The sequence below is a fragment of the Sinohyriopsis cumingii genome, chromosome 7 (genome assembly GCF_028554795.1).
Source record: "Sinohyriopsis cumingii isolate HCF-2022 chromosome 7, ASM2855479v2, whole genome shotgun sequence".
Classification (NCBI taxonomy): domain Eukaryota; kingdom Metazoa; phylum Mollusca; class Bivalvia; order Unionida; family Unionidae; genus Sinohyriopsis; species Sinohyriopsis cumingii.
Window position 1 is genome coordinate 58742219 of NC_142967.1, and position 26891 is coordinate 58769109.

General features: G+C 32.0%; 1 protein-coding gene across 2 annotated transcripts in view; it reads left to right on the forward strand.

Moving 5' to 3' along the window:
• Positions 1–24843, forward strand: part of LOC149795334 (NACHT domain- and WD repeat-containing protein 1-like) — an 85479-nt gene extending 60636 nt beyond the window's left edge. The window contains exons 20-31 of one of the 2 annotated variants that reach the window (XM_089965105.1): positions 501–680; positions 4508–4607; positions 5251–5414; positions 6454–6760; positions 7958–8084; positions 8626–8800; positions 14386–14498; positions 15067–15313; positions 19641–19805; positions 21321–21490; positions 22000–22138; positions 22622–24843. In XM_089965105.1, the coding sequence (XP_089821231.1) occupies positions 501–680; positions 4508–4607; positions 5251–5414; positions 6454–6760; positions 7958–8084; positions 8626–8800; positions 14386–14498; positions 15067–15313; positions 19641–19805; positions 21321–21490; positions 22000–22138; positions 22622–22719 (1985 nt within the window). In that variant the 3' untranslated portion in view covers positions 22720–24843. The remainder of the gene's footprint in view (positions 1–500; positions 681–4507; positions 4608–5250; positions 5415–6453; positions 6761–7957; positions 8085–8625; positions 8801–14385; positions 14499–15066; positions 15314–19640; positions 19806–21320; positions 21491–21999; positions 22139–22621) is intronic. The other variant, XM_089965106.1, reaches the window with a different exon arrangement.
• Positions 24844–26891: the final 2048 nt, after the last annotated feature.

The following is a 26891-nucleotide window of genomic DNA, read 5'->3' on the forward strand; positions in this document are numbered from 1 at the left end:
TCAACTGTCTTCGCCATACGTTTTGGCTTGGTACAAAATATTTTTCATGTTCTGCCTTGCACACCTCCATCCCGTTCTCTTCAATATCATTTTCCTCGTCCAAATATATATTTTGAACTATACTTTCAGAAAAGGTATAGATTATCAGAAATCTTTGTTAATTTGTTTGTAGTTTAGTTTCGTTCTCATGAGCTGTTTGAATGTCATGATGTTCTTTTAAATCAAGTCTCACTAACAGGAATAAACTTAATTACTGATAAACAAAGAAAAATAAGTCAATAGTAATTGTTATCAACATATGAATAACATGTCATATTTGGAAATGCATAAAAATGAGCAACTCGTTAAAATATTTTTGTTGCAAACAAAAATCTTACAGCTAGAAGACATCGCATAAAACCGCACTTAAACTAATTTATTTGCAGAATATACAACAATATATTTGCATATATTAGAACAACCTCTGCTTTCACCAAACCTTCTTTATTAAAACTCTTCAGGATTAAAGCAGGGGAGCATACGTCACGGGGATCGTAATCCATGGGTTCTTGTTGGTGCTAACAAGGGGCAACTTGTCTCGTTTGTTGAAAATACAGTCTCCATTTATGATCTAGAGGATTGTTCAGCCATAACAACAATTCAAAGCAAGGACAAATTTGTTAACCTTGCACCAGTAACAGGTAAGGGTTGATAGTTCTTTTAAATCACATCCTTTTTAGATATGTACAGTTTTTTTTAACGATTTGCTCGTAATGTCAGGACTGAGTATGCCACGCTCCTTCTACAGACTTTATTGTGTCCATAAGCACACGGTTATTATTATTCCAGTCAAAACCAAAGCGTGTTTGAATATAGAATGAAACATTCCAATTATATATATCGTCTATGAAGAAAATTGTTCTTTCAGTAATTGCATCGTCTACGTTTAAGTTGTTTATTTAAAAATATATCCAACAATAAGATAAGAGCATGGCAGTATTTCGTGGCTATCCAAACAAACAATAATTCGAACGAATGTGGTAAAATTATATAATAAACTTAGAAGGGAATCCAAATGTGAGCCCGTACATTCGGGCAGCCAAGAGAGCACGTGAAAGAGTCATGGTGACTTCCAGAACGTTGTTCTTCTTTCAACTATATTGCGATGCAAACAAACAGGACAAACTGTTGCGTTGTACACGCTACTGAACACTGAAGTACTTGAAAAAAGTAAGTGCAGAGGACAATTTGTGCTCAGTGTAAACCCCTGCGATACTTCCTTCATTACTTAATGAATGCTGAAAACGTGAAGTTAATTCTGATACTTATATAGTATTGATACTTTCCGTTTTTAATGTTGTAATCGACAAATTATCTCTACAGCGTGGCGACTTGCGAAGCTGTCAACGTTGTTATGGTTTATGTATCGCTCCTGGTCATCACGCCATGTGTTTTGGTCATATGACTTCAAATGAACACATCAGAAACTATATATTTTAACTGATTGAAGAACCTAGACTACATTGCTGCAATTACAAATAATAATAAATAAATCGATCAACTATCACTAAAAACGGAACACAATTATGATGCAATCCAAATAATAAATAATTTGAATTATCACCTTAATGTAGTTTAGGTTATTGATTTGTAATGGTAACATTAGTAACTACTATGGTTTTCACCAGATGAACACCACAGCGTGAAAACACCCGTGCATGTAGAATGGTAGGGTTTCCAGTAAAAAAGTTTTGTTAACGTTTTCGACTTTGTCATTTCCTGGAAAAGTTTAAACAACAGACAGAAAACAAATTGCTTCTGGAAGGATAGTTGATTTAATGTTTGTGACTATTCGATATTCCAGTAGTATAAACCAGGTACTTGTATAATTCAAAGGTAATTAGCATGTTTAGTTTTTTGTGTTTACTTTAAGTCATGCGCACAAACCTGAAGCTGTAATGACCACAAAAAGGCATTTGGAACTTAACTTTTGCGTCCGAAGTTGGTTTGATACATTAGAGATTTTTTCGCAATCTCAAATGAAGTATGAGGAATGTATATGTATAGAGAAGCAGACTAGCTTAGAAAAAGCGCACTGGAACTTGCGTCAAGCGCCTAACCAGCCGCATTTCATGAGCAAATGAACAATTGGTTCATTTCCTATGCTATGTAATAAAATGACCAGTAAATGTTTAAATATGTTACTTAAAAATAGTATTATAGATACCATGTGATTCAGTCCTGTTTAGGTTTTTCACCTATTTGTAAATTCCTTCAGGAGTGAGTCATGTCAGCTTTGATATAACACTGTTAATATTCGGTGTAATTAGACGAACTAAATATATGGGCGAAATATACAGTGCAATGGAATCAACGGTATATAGTGCTGTTTTGTCCTTGCATAACAGGTGTCATTTATATAAAGATGAACAATGTAGATAAACTTGAGAGAAAAGGTTTATTGATTAGGCCTATGTTAGATAACAGCTTCTGTTAGGAGACAGTTATGATTTATCAGCGAAATGTGTCATACATTTGGGTCTCATGACTCGTCTTCATAGAATGTTGTTTGCTATTCATGCTCACCTTATCTTTTTCTTGTTTTAGTCATTCCTATAGCTCATGTAGACTGTGCATGTAACTATCATTTAATCATAAACAAACATCGCTGAAGGACAAATACTATTTTATCGTTCTGTATGTGTATAGATAGTGTTTCTTATTGGTGGGGAAACAGCATGAGATTTGAGAGGCATCTTTAAAGTGATATGTAATAATGCATATTGTTTGCAAGTAATATTTTGGAGAGCAAAGGATTAAGTAACATTTGGGTTTCCATCAACTGTGTAAATTCCAATTCCTAAACTAATGCAATTTAGCGGTAGCTAACCAAAAAAAAAGAAGGCTCATTGTTCATGGAAAAGTTAAAATCTTCCTTTGTGATGTGTTATGCTTTATGGTAAAAATTGGTAAGGTAACATTCAGCGATTGTTTAGCTATATACGCATCTGCTGATTGTTCTCTTTATGATTTTTTGATGACCCTGCTTAATTTACCATTCTGAAAGTGAATATATTCTGATTTTGGTTGCTTTCTGAATACTAGAACTGATTGTGGTAGACATATATATATATATATATATATATATATATATATATATATATATATATATATATATATATATATATATATATATAATTTATATGATGAAGTATAAGAACTACAGATTCTGTCTCCTAATCAATCCAATCCGTGCTTATGTTTTGGATCAACTTATTTGCGTTGAACTTCTTTGACGAGGATATTTAGTGTTCATGTCTCAGAATCGAACAATTGGTATATTTAGTTACGAAAAAACAACCGTTTTTACCTAGTGATGATCTAACAATTTCTTGGTTTTATTTGACATTAATTTTGATGAAAACTAGTTGTAACCTCAATTGAAAGAATATAGTATGGTTATTCGGTGTCAGAATTCTCCTTAAATCTTGATATTCTCATGTTTTTGAGCAATATTAGTATTCTTATTGCATAGTAAATAAATCAAAGTTTGTTTTACCAGTTAATTTTATGTCGTTTATTGTTGGTTTTTCATTTGCATGGAATTTTCAGGGTTAGTCCTTAATTTGTTTACCAACTGTATGCAATACTGATTCTCAGATGATGAATGCTGATACGTCTTTGTTAGGTATTATATATATTGTAATTTATACAAGTTCTTTTTGAATGCATAAGCCAACCATCGTTTGAAGTATGCCATACCATATTAAATAATATAATTACTAATTATCATTAAAGCTTTAGATAATTCTAAAATACTCTGTCAACTCTTATGATCATTTAATTAAGGTCACTTCTGCTACTACTGCAGTTTATTTTGATATTTGTATGTGATGCCGGCAATATTTTTATTTACGTTTAGTTCGAAATCTTAGTAGTTTCACATCTTTAAGGGTCCATCTAACAATGTTTCTTGTGCATTTTATAGGACAGATAAGAAATGGCATATTATCACTAACAAACCCTTATAAGTTCTTTTGATATTATTTGGTCATTCAGTAGAAACGTCTTTCAATTAGAAACCACAATCAGTGATGAAGAAAGAGATTGAAGAACAATTGCACCGCATATACAAAGCATTTAACTCAGTTCTCAATTACATTTTCTATTAAAATTGTACCTTCGTACACCAAACACTAGCAAAGTAGAAAAGAAGATTAAGCTTTGTAAAATTGATTCAAAGAAGAGCTTACTTAAGTTTTTAAGAAAATAAATGATTATAAAATTTATGCATTTAAGTTTCTAGAAAAATCATTTCTTTTGGTGTGGTGTGGGATAGAGCTAATGTACAAGTGATGTTTTAAGGATCTTATAGCTGTTGGTTTAAGTTACGCAATATTTAGTGTCACAGCAATGTTCCTGGCTAAAGGAAGCCATCTATGTGCTGTTTTATAAGGAGGGAGCTATGAGTGTACTTGCACATAATTGTTAAAGGCTTACTAATGGAGTCCATTTTCATCGTCATCAGGGTCAGTGCATTATGCAGTCTGTGTATGTGGAGACGAAGATATTTTTCACTCATTCACTGTCCTCGATGTGAAGACCAAACAATTCATGTATACTCAGAGGTTAGTTTATTTCCCAAACTGGTTTTCGTTTTCTTCATAATGTTTGCATTTCTGACAAAAAATTAAAAATTATCCTTAAGATGAATATTAATTTACACTTTACTGGAATCAGGGTAAAATTAGCTTCATATGATTCGTTCATAATTGTGTTACATTAGTAGGAATTCTTCTCTATCATTTATGTTCAATACTATTTTTCTGGAATTTGATATGAAATAAAATAAGGAAATAACGGTATATATTGCATTTGAGACTTGGTACAGAATTCGTTTATTATCATTGCTAAGTTAATGGCTACCTTAGGTTCTTCTTTTCATATTTAATATTTCTTTATCCCATGTATCAAACAGTAATTGCCAGGACAGTAAATGTATTGTAAATGTGCATTAATGAAAATTTTATATTTATTCTATAATTTTCTTATCCTTTTTGGAACTCATTTGTGATATATTAAAACTCACTTCAAACAGTAGGCACATTTGCTTTTCAAATATCAGACAATACCTGTTTAATTTTAAACACATTTATTTGTGTCAATAATAGATCTAAAATAAAGTGAATGGAACCTTTTAATATGACTTTAAGGTATTTCTTTCAAAGTACATTTGATAGGGAAATTATCATTACATTGCATATGTTCAAGGGCGTTGCCAGTTTCTTATGATGATGATGGCGATGAAGACTACGTCAACATCGAAAGCATTGTCATTACTCCGGATGAAAAGTTTTTGATATTTATTATCGCCTTGGAAAACGACATTCATATCATGGAAGTTAAATCGAGGGAGAAATTCAAAGTCATCAAAGGTATTGTTCCCTATTAGAACTTGCCAACATATCCCGTGCTATGTTTGTTTCTTGTATCCAGTGTTAATTAGGTACACATGTACATGGTTTCAGTAACGTATGGTTATATTAATCGTCCATTAAGATTTATTGTTTAATATGTTTGCACTTCCTTGAAAGTATTTTAAAAGGACAAATATACTGCAAACTTCATATATTTTCAAAACACCCGTATTGGGCTTTATTCTCAATCACCAAAACTTCAAAGAAGTTTAATTTTAGAAATATGTTTTTCCAATTCTTGTAGAGATTTACACTGAACTCGTTCTCGTTGCTTTTTTGTTCAGCTTTATTAGTTATTCAGTTAATGAATACATGTTCAAACATTAATAAGTGTTCAGAAAACACTAATACATGATCTCACTCTGCTTTTAAGGGATGGACATCTCAATAGTTTAATTTCCTTGTTTCCTTGTTATATAAAACGTATTTCAAGACATTCACTTGTTCTTCTTATCAGACGAAATAGCGAAACCATTTTGAAACAATGTAGGTTTAATTACAAAGGTTCAAAATACATAAATTGTTCCAACAAAATTTATTATTTCATTCAAGTTTCGAATCTGTTAACTGAATTTTGCAAAGTTTTACTGTAGAAACTTGCCATGCCTTGACAGCAAGCATCGTGACCATCATCATTGCTTGGTTGAAGTATTATTTCTTTATGGTTAAATAATCAGGCTTTCATAGCTATGGTGGTTTTTCTTTTTTGAAAAACTACAAGAAAAAACTAAAATAAGTAAGTCTATCAAGTTGTTTGTACCTGGAGAGTGTAATCTAACTTCTGGTTCTCGCGCAAAATTAATGCCATGAACCTTTTAAGCGATACTATCCTTACTGTCCATACGAAGAATATAGTTAACGAATTATAGATGTATATAAATATGAAATGTATCTTACAAGAGAAAACCATTAACAGGAGTATGGAATATGAATATACTTTAGATATGAATTTCTCACCGGCATTTCATAACTACAGATTTTCGCACTTTGTTCTTAGCAGGGAGCCTAGAAAACCATCTGCAAGACTTGAAGGTAACTTTAGATGGAAAGTTCCTGTTTTGCTTTGACACATCAATCTTACAAATCTATGATTTAACAACTTACAAACAAACAAAATGTCTTGAGCATTATGTACCAATAAAGGCTGTCTGCAGTCCTGATCTTAAGACAGTAGCGACCATAGCGGATGACGGCAATGTAAGGGTTTGGGACAGAAACAGAGCGGAGCATGAGACACAAACCGAACCGAGATCAGTGGCGGACAACAAAACGGCAGATCATGCTACCCTATTATGCAACGTTACGTAAGTTGATGCTACCCTATTTAATGTAATATGCAAATTGGATATGCCTAGATCTACCATCTCATAACGATTCTGTAGATCCCTTATTTCATTCAGTTTGACAAATGTGTCTCAAGTTAACATTTTTACATCTTCATGCTCCGAGTACTTCTTGCTACATTGAATGTTTGATAAATACGGGAATAGCCGAAAGGTTAAAAGCCTTGATCTTTTAAAATTGCATACCTGGAAATAGTTTAACTTCAAGAAGACAAGTGAACATTTCGTCCAGTTTGATAGCTTGCTTTCAAAGAAATCAATAGCTTATGACTTAATTTAAATTCTTGATTTGTGCTAAATATTTATGGAAGAATTAAATGCTGCAGACCAAGTAACAGGAAAGGCCAGGCATAAGAAAATTCTTAGCTTCAGGAAAAATATAGAAGTTTGTTGAACTGGTTCCAGGTTGTATGCTTTTCGCTTCGAATTATAATTAGAACAAAAACCGTTTATGCTGATCTACCCGTGTAATAAGCTCATTAGGGTCTATTGTCTCGATTGAGTTTTGCTTCATGCTCAAGCAATTTATAATTTGTCTACACTGCATTTATTATATCAATTGTTTCTGCAATTAAAACAAAACCATTTGAGTTACAAACTATTGATCCAAGTGACTTTTGAGTCATTCTTACCGGTGGTTTTACTGTTCAGCGTATCCTTTCTGATCATTACTTTCTACATATATATGACTGAGCTTTTTTGTTGGATTTTAATTTTATCCATTTTAGTACTAATCATACCCAAAATTAACTTTCCAATTGTATTATATTTTAATGAGGAAGAAATAACATATTTCTACCAAAATATATTGAGAAACGTTTGTGAAATAGCGACAATACTTAAAACTTTGTTTAAGTAAAGCAAAAGTAAAGTTTGGAAAGGATTACGAACATACAGTGCACACTATTTCATATATAATGCACACAACACACAATGCATAATAGTTCTTTGATCATGTCGGCCATAATTAGGATCATATATTAAGTAATTAGGTAATTAATGATTATGATATTGGTGTCTGCTTGTATGTTTCTAACTGGTACCGGCGCGAGATCGTATGCAGATTTTCTTTAGGTTTCTGTCTAAGCAATATATACAAGACCCTAGAACATAACGTTCCTCGATGTGCACATTTTATTTGTTTTTCTTAAATATTAGATCTCTTCTTCCCATGCCTAACTCGAGATATGTATTAGGATCAGCAACGAGGAACGACAGTGGTAACAAGTTCTTCATTTTCATCTACGACATCATTAAGAAAGAGATTGTGAGAGAAGCCTGTACTGTAAGCTTATTTCTTATAATGTAGCATTTGTAGGAAAGACTTGTTTTTTTTGGTAAATTATTGCACTCTGAGAATATGCAAGGCAGCAAATAGAATGTATCTTGCTGCCGTCTGGTAGAACAAGTGCCTGAAGTATTTTATACACAAATGTTGTCGTTGTTGCAATGATGCGTGAAATAATTATATTAAATATCGCAATACCAATTTGGTAGGATGTATATTCACAATATGATTTAAGTTCCAATTAACATGTGCAAGAATTCAGATACACCCCAAAACAACACATTTGTCAATAAAGATGGCGCTGATACCTTAATGCGTTCTTTGTTTAGAACAATGAATTGAGGAAAAAAAAAACAAAATCACGAACTTTGTAATTTAAATGTTAGTGTCAAGTTCACAATTTAAATAATGATATAAATAGTATCCACATAACTAGGTTTGAATGTCATGTACAGTCGTATAGTTTGCTTAATCTTTGCGCCATAATCGGAATATTATTTTAATTGTATGCTGCACATTGATCTTGATATCGTTGTAGGAAACAAATGTTTATTTGGCGCTCCTCGGCGAGAATCAAGCCCTAATGAAAGTGGAGGGCCCAGCCGAATTGTGTGATGCATATGTCATTGAACTCGAGTCAATGAAACCTATCGTAAAACTAGTAGGGAAAGTACATTCTTCCTCCAAGTTACTGGTCTTCAACAATGATACAGGTACCTCGCATTCCTGATATTTGGCGGTGTTTAATTTTAGCAGTAGGGGCGGAAATGATAATGTGCCAATAGTATACACCACTAAAAGTACATTACCACATGGATGTATGCAGATTCTCAGATCTTTTGCCAGAGTAGAAACAAAAATAACTTTACTGTGCTAACATATCCTGATTAAATAAAAAAGACATTAAACTAAATCAGCTGACCGCATATATAAAGCACAAAACATAAATTTGTTTTCTATGACAAAAATCAATCAATCACTCACCACAATCTCCTCTTTGGTTGAGGGGTGCGGTAATCTTTAAACAAATTAACTATGGTGAATGACCAAACAATGACGTACCTGAATTGATGACATCACCATCATGAACCCATAATGTGTAAATCCAAAACATAATACTCAAAATCAAAATGTGGCACTTACCTGGGTTTAGCAGTGGTTTATAACATTGTCTTTAGTCGTATAACATCTTTGAGTCTTGTCATAATGTGGATCCATACAGCTTGGATGGATCTGGAGGTGATCGATATACAAATAACATGCACTACCTTCACTAAATAATGGCGAGTTCAGTTGCATGCAAACTACTCTAAGTTTGAATGTTAAAATATGCGACACAGTTTAAAGTATGTTGAAGCTAACTAACTTTGATTACCGAGACTGGCAAATATTGTTTTCCTGTCTTCAGGCAGGAGACCTTGTAAAAATAGGACAAGGTGCATTATTATCTTAAATGATGAATTGTTAAGTTTTAGAACGGCTTCTGCAACAGACTATAAGTGAATATATATATATATATATATATATATATATATATATATATATATATATATATATATATATATATATATATATATATGCAGCCCTCAAAGAAAGAATATACTTTGATGTATTTGGCAATGGAGTTGGTAACCTTCCTCGCGGATTCTACACACGTATAAACGGGTTGCACCAGAGTACCAGCCTGGGTTTATTGTGATAATATTACTTTATTACAATGTCTTCTTTTCCTTGCATAAATTCAAGACATTAGTCATGTTGATACTAGATATCATCAGAGTCCTCTGAACTTTGTGCTTCATGAAAATATTATTTTTATTGCCTATGCTGAACTGTATTCTTGGGTGCTTTTTATTTGTATCAAGGTTGTAATTATTCGTAATCTGTTAGGACTCAACGGCCATAAACAAATTAACAGAAAAGAGCCAAAACCAGAACGTTTAGTAAAATTCAACAAATAATTTATTTCTCTTGAATACAAAATGAAAATTTAAAAAGAATTTACAGTGATGTTAATTAAATCCCAAATACAACTAAAGGTTTTATCATAAGTCCAAAGACTTAAAGTGTTCCAAATGAATTCCAGTGTTGTTTCAGATGAGTTGAATCTTGAATCTGACTTGATGTACCGCAATCACATATACAACTATTTATTTAAATGAACTCACAATAATTCCCAAATAGTGATTGAGTTAGAAGATATCAATGATCACCTTTTAATTCCAATGAATAATTTAAAGAAATAATACCTCTCAAATTTTAAATGAACAGAACAGATAATGTTGATTCCACTACAGATATTAAAGCAGGATCAATAAATCTGACGTAAATAACCTTATTATTAAAACATAAGAGAGACGAAAGTTCATTTCCATAACATTCAAAGTTATAAACAAGACCTGGTCATTTAATAATATTTTATTTAAGAATATGGCAAACTTTAGGTAGCCCATACATTTCAGAGAAACACTTTTGATCTTTCTAGATCAATATACGCTTATTCATGGGTGCATCGGTTAGAAAAGATACCATATATTTATCCTGACATAATTGTACATTTCCGACAAAGAAGAAAATCCACAGTTCGTGAATTGGGTTATTAAGTTCATGATGTTTCAGTGCTACTAAATGACTGTACTTTAAATTTTTGTCCCATGGTAACTTGATCAATCGTTACTTTTCACACACGATTCTGCCACTTCTGTTTGGTAACTTGAAATGTCTCTATTTATAATTGTTTAAAATGTATTTTAATATCTTTTTGATCATCAGATTATCGAATTCGCATGAATCTATTCTTTGGCTCACTTTAAACGGGCTAAGACGTACTGACTTGCTGTTGTGTCTATACTGTATTTCTGCTGCACACGTCATTACTCTCACTGGTACTGGTGAAATGCTTCTTTTGTCAATCTATTCTGTTCTCTATCTTCTGAGCGTGAACTATTTGTTTTATTCATGGCTGTAAATTGTGCAGATTATATTTCGTTTCGTTGCATCATGACTTGGGTCTGTTAAGAGCATAGTAGTTACATAGGATGCTTACGTATGTGTTGACAATTATTAATACTAATTTTAATAATAAGACTTAATGGTTCATTTAGCTTAAGTTCTCATTGGCTGATGGCGATTTGACGTTTCTGGAAGAATTCAGTAATTCCTATTGGTTGGGCTAGGTCCCATGAATAGGCGAGATCAACGCATAATGAGTAGTAAGATTGGTCACGTGGGGTATATTGCGGTGTATATAAAGACCGTGTATATTAAGAGAGAAAAAAGCAACCAGTTTCATTCCGATTTTGAAGTCATTCTCATTTCTTGTGTTCCTGTTGTAAGTCTGCTGACGTGTTTTATGTTGTACTTAGATATTATTCGAGAGGAAACTCATTTGTTTGGACTGGTCAGTTGAAATAGACAGTGCTCATTATTATAATATTATTATGGAACTGTTATAATATTATTATGGAGCTGTTATAAATTATTCTAAAAAATTCTGGACAACATCATCCAGACATTGTCACAATTCTTGGAGGACTAGTACATTTCCGCTTTTGAAATTTATAATGAACTTCTCATTAATTTAGGACTTGTATAGACCTTTCTAAGGATTAGTTTGGATTCACTTATATTACTTAGTTTGTGACTATATATATATATATATATATATATATATATATATATATATATATATATATATATATATATATATATATATATATTGTTTTCTTTCGGAGACACAAAGACGTTCTCTTATACATGTGTTTTTCCCTTGTGTTCTAGTTGTCCTTCCCATGGACAACCTATATGCACTTTATATATGCAATTCTCTTGTATACGTATGTCTTTATTTCTTACCTAATGTTTTACTATCTACACGTAATGCTTTATACGTGTAATGATTTAAATGCCCTTCTATTTAATAGCTGTCATCCTTATCATATGCGTACAATGACCAGTCCTTGGTATCCTACTTTTTCATTACATGTCCTCTCTACTTCCCTTGCGCATATCACATTATTTAGCATAAAGAGTTGTTGTACTTCTTTTTGACGCATTATGTCTTTTATTGTGCAGCGGCTGTTTTTTAACAGTACACTATTGTGTCCTTTTCTTTACTTTTCTTTTAGTGAGTTCATGTTATGTGTTTGCTTTGCACTTATCCTGAAAACAGGGTTATTATATGTAATATCCTTTGTTGCCTTTCTATTGTACATACGACGTCCTTTTTTGCAAATTTGATACCAGTCTCTTGGTGCACGGCATGATATACTTTTGTATTTGTGATGTATTCCTTTGAGTATATGTGATGACCCGATTATATCTTATGACCATTACAGCAACTTTTCAGATTTGTTTACATATTTTGAACTTCATAAAGCATAATATCTTTTGAATGAGGCAAACGAAACGTAGTAGGCTAGGTTTTTTTCTTTAAAATAAAATTTTGAATGTTTAGAATGTTTTGATGAAAACCTTTGTTAGTATTGCTTCGCAAAAATAACGAGGTCGACAACTGAAATTTGGTACACATTTTTTAATGCAAAAATGTAGCCGTTCTCGTTTGATGTTTGAGCCTTTGCAGGCATTTGAATAAATTTTATACATATTTCACCAATCTGGACATAGACACTGACATATTCGATTACAATATGTGCATTAGTGTCTGCAAATACAAATCTGGTCTTTCGCATGGAACATTCTTCTCTTGTACACGCGATATCCTTTGCATATGTGATCCTCATTTCTGATTCTTGTAATGACTTTCTATTCTTACGGATATCGCATATATCATTTGTATAATATAGTTTTTGTTGTTGATTCATTTGGGTTAATGGCAGTATTCTTATGACTGGTTTCCTAGTACTATATAATGCATTAAAGGTGAGGTCGTGTACAATACATAGTACTATTTTCTTTCATAAATCATTGTCGAATTGCCAAGCTCACATTAACAAGCTAGTTTTTGTCTAAATACTTCTTGAATATTGAATGCAGGTCAGGTCAACATGACGTGATCTAGGGATTACATTTGTACTGTAGGGATATCATGACTGATCATGCTGGCGATTGGTCAAATTATAAAAAATGTATTGTTGACTGTTAGGTATTTCGTAATGTAAAATAATTTAAATGCTTGGGAATCTTTTACAGCAATTCAGATATTGCTTATTTGCTGCGTATTTAGGTGATCGTATAACGGACATAGACGGTGTTTCATTCTACATTTATATTTCAATCTTGTAATGTTTATGATGGCAGTTTGATTGATTCATTTATTATTTATTGAAACTGCAAAGTTTTAAACATGTATTCCAAGCGGACAATACTTTGCTGGATAATTGTGAAAATATTCAAGGACATGGATATTTAGTAATTTCACTGGATTCACCTTTGAATAAAAACGTTTTGATATTAGAATACTGTTTCTTCTGTGGTGTTAACACATATCCACATTACGCCTTTCCTTTGGATTACGTTTGGAACGTTTCCAGATTTCTGTGAAATTAATAGTAAATTTAGGAAAATTCAAGTAACTCATACCATACATTAAGAATTAGTAAAAAAAATATTTCACTTTCGTCGTTTCTCGTTTATATTTAAGGGAAATCGATTTATATTTTGGATTTTTGAATGGTTGTTGTGTTTTACATTTTCTTGATATGTAGTTTAGGTCCCTAGGACGTAATACTCTTTCTTCGTGGTATTTGGATGTACATGCCGGATTCTTGATTGCTCTCATCATGAAAGTTTGTAATATTCATCTGTATATGGGATATCCTTCTCTTGTTCAAGCAGGTTATGTCAGTCTCTTTTAAACATGTCCTCTCTTACAGATTTGATATCCATATACAATACAGAAGATATCCTTTTTTATAAATTAAAATTTGTTTTCTCTTGAACTCACCGGATGTCCCTATTTGGACATTACTATTGACTTCTGATCAGAATCCCCTGGCAGGCAAATGAGTGATCTCACAAGGATTTGCAGAGACTAGCATGAACGTTGTTCAACCAGAGTTCAATGACGGGTACGAACTCGGGGTGATAAGGACAAAATGTCCCAAACCATTACTTTTTGTTGCCATTTGCTTTACAAGCATGTGTGAATTTCATTTAACAGAGCAGGGAAATTCGCTTAGAAGTAGATACTTTATTGAAACGGTGTGAAATTACATCAGTAATGACAATAATTATTCTTCTACCTTACAACCAACTGCATTATTAAAGGAAATTCAGGTATGTATGAAGTACATCAAAGGCGGTTTCTTAACATGAGCTCCACTCTTTCTTGATTCAGAGGCAGTAACATTAACAAAAGGACGGAAGCATGTGAAAATTTATGACGTCCTTTCCGGTAAAGTTTCAGCTGTCATTAAAACAAAGCAAACAGAGAGGATCGATGCTTTTGAAGTAAGTTAATGTCAAAGGTAAAGAGTATCACTTTATACACAAATAACATTTTGTACGCTTTATTGTTTTGGTGCTGTCACTTTCCAATGTACTTGGCTCGAAATATAACTTTGTGACTATCGGATGAGTGATGTATGTCAGATGAATATTACGTTTAATAAATAAATATACGAACTATAAATATATGTTAGCGTTCGGTCTCCTAGCTAAGTACATTGTATACATGACATGTGATGAAATTTTGCTTCCTTTGAGAAAATATAATTACAAAGCAACTTGTAAATAATCCAATGGAACAAGTACAATTTTAACTTGTTGGTGTTAATGTATAGAATTTTCCAATCTTATTTTGGAGTAATTTAGCCTAAAACAAAACCATATCAAAGACTCTTGCGTAATGTGATCTTTCCATATACCGATTTTCTTTGCATATTAGTATATCGTATCAAAGGGATGCATTTCTTGCTTAAAACAATTTCACTCTAACTAAACTGGATGCATAAAACATATTCTCGTATCATTACGAACTCATACATTAATTAACTAATTACTTAATTCATTTATTTAGATAAATTCTCAAGGTTTCATTATGGTTGCGAGATGCAAGTCACTTATGCTGGTCTTCAATTTGGAGAAACGAGAGATCTTGCACCAGATCGACGTGAAAATGTTAGATATAAAGGGTACTGATGCTGTAACTCTTATTACACCAGACGACAGCTGTATCCTATATGACATATTAATATTACCCGAAGGAGCACCCCAGGAAAACTCCAGCCCTGTTAGGTGCCTGGCTAGCTGGGATGTCAAAAAGAGTAAGGTCTTATTTGCTTCTATGTCGTTAAGTTTGTTTTACCTGCATTTCTTCTTGTCCACTTTTAATCTATAAATGGGACATGTAATTTGTTGTTCATTAAGAAGGGACTCTTTGTAAAGAAGAACATAATAAGTGTATTTGAAATGTAACATAGAGCGGATAAAATTAATGTCATAATGACAATGTATACAGGCCGTTAAAGTCTTGAATATATTACTGCATATACCGATTAAGTCAACGAAAATTGTGCTAGTTTTTGCTAGTAATTTGTTTGAAAATACATCGATAGTTCAATAACATCAAATAGTGTGGGCAGTGTAATTGTCGCTAAAAGAATCATTTAATTACATATTATTTAACTTAAGTACCTTAAACAGATGAAACTGATGAATATATTAATTTGTGTATGTTTTGAAAGAAGGACACAAGCGAGAAACACTCTATGTTAGTTTATTTTCCCTATATAATTATCAAGATGAATCCTAAATAGAAAAAAGAACAATTGTTCCGGTGGCGTCATTGTTTAAGTCAAAATTACGAAAATGATAATAAAGAAATAAAGACTTTAAATCTACTTGTATTCGCATGATGTATCCTTCGAGAAATTCGGAATGATAATTTGTTTACAAACTTAAATCGCCGCAAGTATGTAAATATCTTGAAAACAAATTCACCAAAGTTTTACAGTTGCGAAAGTCTTTGACATTCGGAACACAACACAGTTATCAAATATATGAATAATTAAAGTAGTTTTATCACAAGTGGCAAATAATTTTAAGTTCCAGAAAAACAAGACATTGGTAGAACAGGAACTTTGAATAATTTAACATTCTTTTGAGTAATGTTGAATTAGATTATTTGTCACTGGTTGGACGTAAAGTGAAAATTTCTATTAAACATTTTATATAGTTCGGCTTCTCTTCAATATTGGACATTTTGTATCACGCTCTGGAGTGACATTAACATGGCTTGAAACGGTCTAAATTTCATCTAATGAAATAAAGATGCATAAAGCTTAAACCTTTCAAGACTTAATCCTTACTAAACCAAAATATTCTAGAAACCAAACTATTTTGTTGGTTCTTATCGAGTTCAGTTTGTCGGCACAATTTAGTAATATTTGTCAACGTAACTATATTCTGGTTCATGGTTTTATTTGCTACTTTATATCACAGCAACACAGGTAGGTTACTTAGTGCTGAGGCAATTGAAGTAAAGTGCCATGCCCAAAGACACGCCCTCTCAGTCACGAGTCTGGCACGCTAACCACTGAGCCAGATATTTATATATAAACTTTACATAATATTTTTGATTCATGTAAAGTAGATTCGATCGACTTATTTGAGTTGATAGAATCTTTTATATTTATGTTTCCATACAAGTTATACAGGTAAATAATATAGTATATGTATTACAAGAACTAATTATTAGTCGTCATTTCGTTATAAAGTTATTATAATCGAATAAGTTTGCACACACGTTGACAGACGTTCCAGTACCATCTAAGCACAATGAAAATTTATAGCTTGATGTTGCAGTTCTAACTTCATCTATCTTTTATTGTAAATCATTATATGTTAATATCAAATAGATCATGTTTTTCATATACTATACTTCTCTTTTATGTTGAATATATCACTGTTAATGTTACTCCATAATGTATGATTTTTTCTCTCATTATTGTAAACATAGTTTACACTGAATCATCACACCTTTAATTCACATGTAGGTAGATTCAAATGCGCTGTAAAAGTATTTCCTCAAAAATAGGTAATACTGGAATGGTTACTTCTTTATCTTCTTGTCTAATGCACATTTGCCAAAACCTTTACATTCTGCATTAAAGCCATTGTAGAAGATGAAAGCAAAGCTAACTGGATGTTATATACTTATCAATAGCAAATATAACATAATTTTCAAGGCCACTGTATATATTAGTCTAGATCATAGCTATGATCTCATAACATAAATAAGATCTTTATGCACCAGGGTCGTCAAAAGGTCTTCTTTTTATATTACATTGATTACCAGAATATATATTAGATTTATTATATATTCATCTTAAAATTAAATGGTTGATTCATATTAATTTGTCCAAGAAAAATTGAATCATTGGACGACGTAGTGTACTGGATAATGTGTTGGATTTTGAAACCAAACTGTAATGCATTTTTATGTTGTAGTGTGTGAGTACTTAAGGTCGGAACATACGTGACATCAAAGATCAAAATATCATAACTTATCGTTAGAGGAATTGTTATGTCAAAGTCACGAAAAGGGTGTGTTAAAGCTAAACGTAAAAGGCAGAGTATGCGTAACGTAAAAATAGTTAATATAGAAGAAAGAGCACATTAAAAATGAAAAAATGAGTGCAATGAATTGTCATATTTAGGATTCACTTACTCAAATTCTTTTACAAAATAGTGACATATAAATGTGGTGCATATTTTGGTTTAAAAGAGATAATTGGGATATATTTTAAATTATAAGTAACGAACATTGGTGTAGATGGATTGCGTTGGAGGGTTAGGGAATTTGTTTGGTATGATACCGTCTTAAAGCGGTTGTTATAACTCTTGTACCACCCATTTATGTTGTTGTAAAATCTATATTTGGGATTATCTATGGGTTTTACTAATCTGACAACACCTGTCCCAGGTCTTTCGCTGAAATAGTAACGGATTATATGATCATTGACCCAGAATATGTATTTATACAAAATACACCAGCACCGTTGTTTTCTTTTCCATAGCAACTAAATTTATGGTGGATGACCAAGTATTTTTTGCTATTATGACAACTAATTTTAAGACTACTGGTCCTGATCTTATGTTATTATAGCAACTAATTTGATGATGAATCTAGGCTTTTATTGTTATAGTAACTTATTTGACGACTCCAGACCCAGGTGTTTTTTCCTTACAAGTATTATGACGACCACTAGCTCAATTTGTTTTATATAACAAATGACTACCAGTCAAATGTTTTTATCATATATATTTAACGGCCAGTGGTCTTAGTGCTTATTGTTAGAGCAAATAATTCGCAGATCGTAGGCCAATGTGGCCAGGTTATTTTATTGTTATAGTGAATATTTTAACGGACAGTGGCCCAAGATTTTTAATAAAATTTTGAAGTCGAAATACCTACGTTGCCTTTCCATTGAATTATAAGGCCAGTGACTTTCGTTGATGTTAAAGATTAAAGATCGGTGGAATTGTATTAATATTAAAGGTAAAAGTTCAAGTGGATTAAGACTGTATATAACTACAGTCCGGTAGCCTAGATGGCTCCGGCGTTTAGTTCTATTTAAATGCGTGTTACCCAATATTTCTAGTAGAATTGTAAGGGCTTATGGCATAGGCTTTCTAAATGTTCAAATACCCATCTTTTCTTTAATATTATCAGTTATTTACGGTTTCTTGCTCGATTTGGCAACCACGAGTTTTTAAACTGGATACCGTCCTTTCATCTAAAATTGTTTGGGATGTTACAACAGGGGATCTGTATAAATTCAAAATATCGTTTTTATGCTTTAAAGAGAGAACTTCATTTGACCTTCCCGAATATTTCATTAGTTTTGATAGGTGGGTTAGTTTATTGTTCATGTGATACTCTTTCCCATATATGCATTTCTCTTACAGGCGTTACTCTGTGTGTTAATGCTGTTTGTTGTATGTTAATGAGACTGGTATAATCTATGAATACATTTGCTAACTCATTTGAGAATTTCTTTTAATGAATATCAATTAGTATCCGAAAATATACAAACCTTATTCACAACATGCAAATATTGTGGAAAGGTTTAAAAGTTAGTAAGACTTAGAACAATTTGATAAATGTTCAATCTCAGTTTCTATCCATGCCTATGTATCAGAATACTTTGAATTATAGAGGGAATTTGCGACTATTAAACAAAACTAAAATTGCATTTTAATAGCTTAATGTGATCTGGAACTGATGTTTTGTTTTTGTGTTTGATTTTCAGGAAAGAATTTTGACATTTGCCTGCATTTTCAATATTTTATATAGACTGCAATATTTTCAATGTAATCGCTTTAGTCTGGAAGTTTCAATTCCTGCGTTGTTAACGATGTTTGGGAGTCTCTTGCATTTGTTGCTATGGTTGTTTATGCTTTCGTTCTTAATATATACTGTTGTGAAACGTATGATTTATTTGTGCCATGTTTGATTTTCAATATTGTGACCAAGTAGTTTCACGTGTGACTTTTGCATCAAAATATTTTAGGTCATTTATTAATTTTCGAGAAATACCTTAATGTTTATTTTTTCATGTCTTTGGTTTTTGAATTTATTACATTCAGATAACAAGAAACAACTCTTTGACATGGAGTATTACAGGAAGTACATGTCGACACATAATAGCCAGGGCCTATTGAACAGCTTGGACATAGCCGAGTTATTGGACAATGACACAGTCATTATAGGTGATGATGACTTCATCATGAGACGCTATAATATTAAAACAGGTATCGAGTCAAAAATTATTTTGAACAAACGTACAAAGAATAACTAGTACATTAAATTATTAAAAGTCGCTACACTTTTTTGAGAACGTTTGATAGCATTTTTTGTGAGTGTCTGACACCCATGCTATGTGGTAGCTGATGTTTCTGAAAGCGTTTTAATAGCCTTACGTTCTTGTACGTTTCAAACATTAAAGTGGTAATGTCTCTTGGTTTTGTCCGTATATTTCATGTTGATATTCATATGCACGCTGTATCGATATTGAGACAGTTTATTGCTACTGAGGTACGGACATTTTCTGGTACGCGGCCTAAATTCGCAAGGCAATATGAATAGTCTGTGGCTAGCAAATGTGTCTTTCAATTAGTTAGTTATTGGCAAAGAAGTGACGTTCTTTCCGAAAGCAGCTAGGAAAACATTCACCTTCACTGCAGTGATTGGTTGTTAACTTCACGTTGGCATGCTATATCATGCGAAATACAGTACGCAGATTCCGTACTTTCACTGACGATAGAAGATAATAGTCATCTGCTGGCTCACAAGCACCGGCAGTTCGATACAGTTATCTACCAAGGCGATAAACATCTGTTCAGTGAAACATAAAGAAGCTAATTTAATACATGTCCATCCTATTCAATAGTGCCTGGGTCATACATTAAAGCGATTAATTTAAGTTGAAATCATGTCTTCATTTACATTATTAAAATAAGATTGTTGATAATTTAGTTACTTACATTTATTTTTCCATCGTGCTGTTTGAAAATTTGCATATTTGGGAATACCCTAAATAAACTAAAGTAAACGACAAATATTAAAATTCAGTGTTGCTGAAAATTTACGAAAATACTAATTTATGAGGGTCAGATAGAATGTACAGACTTCAGCCTGTTCTAAATTTATAAAAACTGCATATGTTTGTATTTTTATTACTGCCATAATAAACTGCGTCCATTTGTTTCTCATTTTGTAGGTAAACTCATTTGAAAAGGTATAATTCATAACATTAAAAAAATAACACTCTGAGTATGATATTCATCAAAATAACACTCTGAGTATGATATTCATCAAAATAACACTCTGAGTATGATATTCATCAAAATAACACTCTGAGTATGATAGTCATCAAAATAACACTCTGAGTATAATATTCATCAAAATAACACTGAGTATGATATTCATCAAAATAACACTGAGTATGATATTCATCAAAATAACACTCTCAGTATGATATTCGTCAAAAATAACACTCTGAGTATGATACTCATCATAGTCAAGAACTCTAGATATTAATGACATGACAGAAACTAAACGTTATAAAATAACCACACACTCTTGATCAAACTCAACTCAAAATATGTATGATTGCCCATTTTTTTGTATTTAGCCAATAAACCATGTGTAACTCTTGAGATCATTATATATTCGTAATGTTCTAGGCTGATTTTTATAATGGTATTAACGAAACTCCTTCAGCTGAAACTGTAAGTGTACATAAAAATAATATTATATATTTGAAGGGGAGTTATTACAGAGATTTGAAGGAATGCACACAACAGGATTGGAGATGCATACTACAGCCCAGATGAAAAGGTTTGTCACATACGGGTGTTGGAGTGAGGAGAATGCCTTCAGGCTCTGGGATAAAGCAGATTTCTCTTGTTTGGCTTCGTTCACACTCGATCAGGCAGTATGTTATTGTCTTTTCCTAGTACATTCTAAGTGACTTAGCTGCAATTCAGTCTGCTTTGTTTCTAGTAGAACTATGCTCTATTGTTTTAATACAGATATATAAAGGTCGTTAATAAAGGATAAACCTTTCCTTAAAGGACATATTATGATTTTTATTCTCAGCGGAATATTGCGTTATTATTTATTGAATATGTGATTTTGTATCAATGATGGGCGCAGACAACTGCATTGAAAAAATGTACCTTATTTTATTAACAGTATTAGTAGCAGTAGTAGAGTTTCCAAATCAGCATCCTTTCTAGAATTTTTAAACAGGAAAGTTCTAAGTGAGAAAAAAATACTTGATGGAGAACGAGAAATACTAAATTTGAATTTAAAAAAATAGATTGTTTCAAATCTGTTAGGAAATAAGTGAACAATATAATCATATCGCCAAAATTGTGTCCAAATAATTCATCATCTATTTAGATTGAAAGTTTGGTTAAGATTGGTTGTTGCAAAATACAGGTTACAAAGCTTATAATGACGAAAGATGGGAGATACATTGTGGCACACTCAAAATGTGCTTTTGGCATTGTCACGTGGAGTCTGTTCAGTGGAGATGACCAAGGAACACCCAGCTATCCTGAAGAATTTCCAAAGAAAAGTGAGAACTTATAAAGATAAAACATGAAATAGCATGTTAGAGTTTTAGAAAACAGTATGAGATTACATCATTTCCGCTGTTTACCGAGATAGCATAATTAAAACATTTAAATTTGTGATCAATGTAAATTTAAAAATATTTTGAGAGAAAGTTAATCCATTTTTGTATTAATCATAGGTTGATAATATTAATGCAGATGAATATACATATGAATAAGCATGTAAATCATAAATTCTATCTTAATTTATAGTATTTTAACGAACTTCCCATAAAAATTTGTATAGTTAATAAGAAGTGTCTTTAGCATCTCAACTTCACAAAGTTTTTCACTAATGTCGTAAAGTTTGATGATTATTAAAATAATAATAATAATAATAATATGACGTCAACAGTCTTCTTCTCATGGATTGTAGTTGTTCTTAATAATAAAAATAATAATAATATTATTATTATTATTATTATTATTATTATTATTATTCACAGAGTCAACTGAACTTAAGCTGTGTGTTATGGATGACGCAAGCGACCCTGATACCGAATCAGAAGAAGAAAATGACGATGCCTGGAACGGAGAAAAATAATGCTGAAATAAAGCTATTTCCTTTCCTAGTTGATAATGGCTATTCGCTTAGGGCAATACTGTAATAAGCGAGTTCAGACACAGCCTCAATATAATCATTCATTTACTGCAAACCTATTGAATTTCAAACTTTCAAAATGTATAATATTCATTTAATTAACTGATCTGTAATAGTTAGTAAATTTTGTTAATTCTGATTCGAAACTGTTTTCGCTAATTTCATGAACGATTTCCTCTCACGCATTTGCGTGAAGTTAGTGAAAAGAAAGCGAGCAAGGTTTACCTATACAATTTCTTTTAATAATTAAAAAATGGCTATGTAAAGTATTGTGAAAATGCAACCTTAAACCTTAAATTTTCTGGATCACAAACAGCGTTGCTGGTAAGCAACTGGATGATACCGTGTGCTTTAAAAACGAACAAATAGAAATGAGACACCACATTCTTTCTCATGAGGCGAAACTGAGTTTCTTTTTTTTTTTAAATGTTGCTTTGATTTAGCTGTAAAGTAATTAGAACAAGAAAGCGTGATATACTGAAAATGTTTAATGACATAACGCTTCATACGTATTACTTTGCTAGTGTAATGTCAACACCAAAACAACCCCACTGAATAAAATGGTTACATAAAACATTTTACCTGTTCATATCATTGGACAATAAATAAGTAAAAGTGATCAGAAAGAATAAGCATTCAATTTATATTTATACTAATAGCTAATGTCTCCAAGAGAAAACATGCATTTATGTAACTTCCTTCTTGAGTTTCCTTTATGTGGTTTGTTAATTATGTCAGTAAAACTCGTTTGTTGATACAATACAGATACAGCATAAAAAGTTAACTAAACATAAAGCAATTTTAGTTTGTTTGGTAAATTTGCGCAGATTTTTATTGCATGTATTTTTTTTTTTTTTGCTAGAATTAAATCCTTGTACAATGTATGTCTCGTAGACACAATCGATGTAATTTTCAACTAATTAGACATCAGAAAAGACACATAAAGAAAATATAAAACAGTCATTAAACATACATGATCTAACGTGGGAATATATGTTGAAGTTTCTCATATATTAAACATGTATTGCATACGGTCAACATAAGAACATATGCAGTTCATGTATTTGGTTTATTTTCGACATGTTTCGTAATTCAGGATTTAAAATAATGTGAAGCATATATTTTTTTATGGATTTTCCTTACATATTCCAGTTCAAGGTATGTGACGCCAATTATACTCAACACACGATAAAGCTAATGCATTATGTTTCACATTTACGGTACTGAAACATAAGTATCTGAAACATTTTGCACTATCACTTGTAAATAATATGGGGATGAAAAAAATCAAGTCGTCGATGACAGGAAAAATATAACAACCCAGCTATACAAAAATAAAAGTTCTCTAACCAGGTTAATGTAGTTCATTCACTTTGACAATGCTCCAACTAATTAGATAAAGTGTCTAAACCCAACATCATGAGAAGCAATGTATCTGACATGAACTTTTATTGCCTTATCTAAGACTCATTAAATTTCACAGGTAAATCACATTCTGCAATTTAATAAATCCTGATTGTGAAAATATGGTTGCAAATTTCATGGATGAGTTCGACTTACGGATTTGCATGAAGTGCGTGAAGAGGAATATGATGCAATCAATGCTTCCATATGCAAATGTTGAATTACTTGGACCATGTACAAAGACTAGGAAGACTATTAAGAAAATGACCCCAAAGCTTTTAATCTCAAAACAACGATGTTTTGATACCAGAATGACACTCACTATTGGAGCAAACTCTGGTATTACTTTTAAGCGTTTGAAAAATATTCATTCTATCTGATGGTGAGAAGTTGCTATAGGGAAAGAAACTATCGAATTTGTGAGACAATTTTAATCCCGATATTGCAATTTCTAACTAATAAACAATACGTTTGTTGTCTTAGCGTGAAACAGTTGATGCAGGTGAGAAATATTAAAGAAAGTACTCGGCCCGTTACGGAGTCAGTCTACAGGAAAGTAAGCTTTAGCTTTCATTGTGTATGTCTTCGTAATACGTGGTTATTGAACAATAAACAGTAAACAGTTTATTTTTTATCGATCATTGAAATAAAAAGTAAAAATACCGCATGATTTGGTTTTTCTTATCATCTGTTTACTTTTGGAGTTAATTAAAATGTATATTAGTGTGGTCTTGTAAGCTCATTTACTCAGATTAAATTAAATATTACTTGTTGTTCTACAAATTAGTACTAATATATCTTAACCAAATCAGTTCAGTCCTAATTGTTGAATACTCGGCGCCTTAAACGTCATCAAACAACTTCCATGCTTGTTCATCCTATGGACTTCCACTGGTACTATATTGTGTCAAAGAATTAGTACGTCGAATAATTTACTACTGATAATAAATTTATATAAATAAATATTTTATACTAAAAAATAAGAATTTGAAAAGTTTGCTTCGTCTCTCTGTTTATCTATTTGAATAAATACCTAATTAACTCAATTAAAGTTGCTGCCTTACGTGGACAGAGAAGATTTAAATTTTAAATTATAAGGGTTGAAAGTACAACCATAATCAGATTTTCACGTATTAACACATTTCCAATTGCAAATAGTAGAGCAGACACGTGCTTCGTTCGACTAAATTAACAATTAACATAGCGGCTAAACAAGGACAGTTTCAAAATATTGATTACACAGTATATAAGCAGATTAATCTAGAATTATGATTTTTTTTACCCCGATATTTCTATTGCAAAATTAAGGAACGTTGAAAGAAACGGACCGAGATTTCAAAAGATTATATGACCGTTGAAAAAAATATCAACATTACATCCGCATTACTATTACATAAATCGTGGGCCAAATATATAACCGGCCTAGTACGTTATTGGCCTAGAATATTAATGGGCCGACTCTACTATTTACCTAGTAGTCAAGGAACCATATTGAAATATAAATGATTCACTTTTGTACTTAAGGAAGTATCAACAACAAAACTCAAGAAAATGCATTCAGTAAAAAAATTGTGACACCAAACATTTTAACTATTTCATCTCCCTTGCCAAATAATAAGCAACAGTGATTACAATGAAGCACATACTTTTTTAAATTTGATCACGATTTCCCTTAATTTGCTTTGTAAATTAGCTCAACAGATATTCAATGCATGATACGTTCCACACAAATTTTTATTGAACATGAAAGAGGTTTAGAGTACTCGAAACACTGAAGCAGTTTTTATTTTATGCACCTTATTTTTCCTATTAGAATTAAATATCATACCATATCTATCTCTAAGGTATAATTAACGTAACTTCAACAGAATACATACCATACATACACAAGAATCGTAGAATCATATCTGTAAAAAAGCATTTCAATAAAGTATACGAATCATTAAATAAGCTATTTATTACATAAATGATGCTGCCTTTATGTTTATTTTTTAAACCTCTTCTGATTCCCTAATTTGCATTGTTTGAGGTGTTTCGAAGTATGGCGTGTTTTAACAAAATAAATTAACATTTAAAATAATGTGTTTGCTGAGTTGCTTCACTACAAACATAAAGATTCGCAACGAATTACAAAACATTAAGAAAACCGAGATGGGCAACACTTTAGATGTATGAAATACACGATAGCGGGGTTATGGCCTTAACTCATTAACCCCTGGCGCCGCGTTTACGTGGCAGGAGGTAGTAGCCTGTTGCCGAGATCTGTAGTGTCAAGGTCATGTATGATACACTAAAGTGGGTGGTATTATTGAAAGGAAGACAGATGTAGCTTTACAAAGATACCAAATAATCTGGACGTTCTAGTTGCACTACAAAATAGAGAGGGAATAATCTAATTTTTGGACCCGGTTTTTTTGTCACCCAAAATTCGCCCGTAGTCGGAATTAAAATTTTGTCTTCGGATTTTCCACTTTTTGGCCTCAGATCTAAAGCAGACCGGTCTGAACTGCACACAGACAGGTGAACAAGTAGGATAATTTTGGGCATTTGGAATAAAGAGTGGTCTCGATACGAAAATGATCGGTCCGTTAAAAAACAACAACAAAACCTCCAACTTTTACCGTTCTGCTCATGCGCAAGCAAAACAACCAATGGAAAACTATGTTTATAACACATCTAGGCATTAGGCTAATGGGAAATTCCTTGAAAGT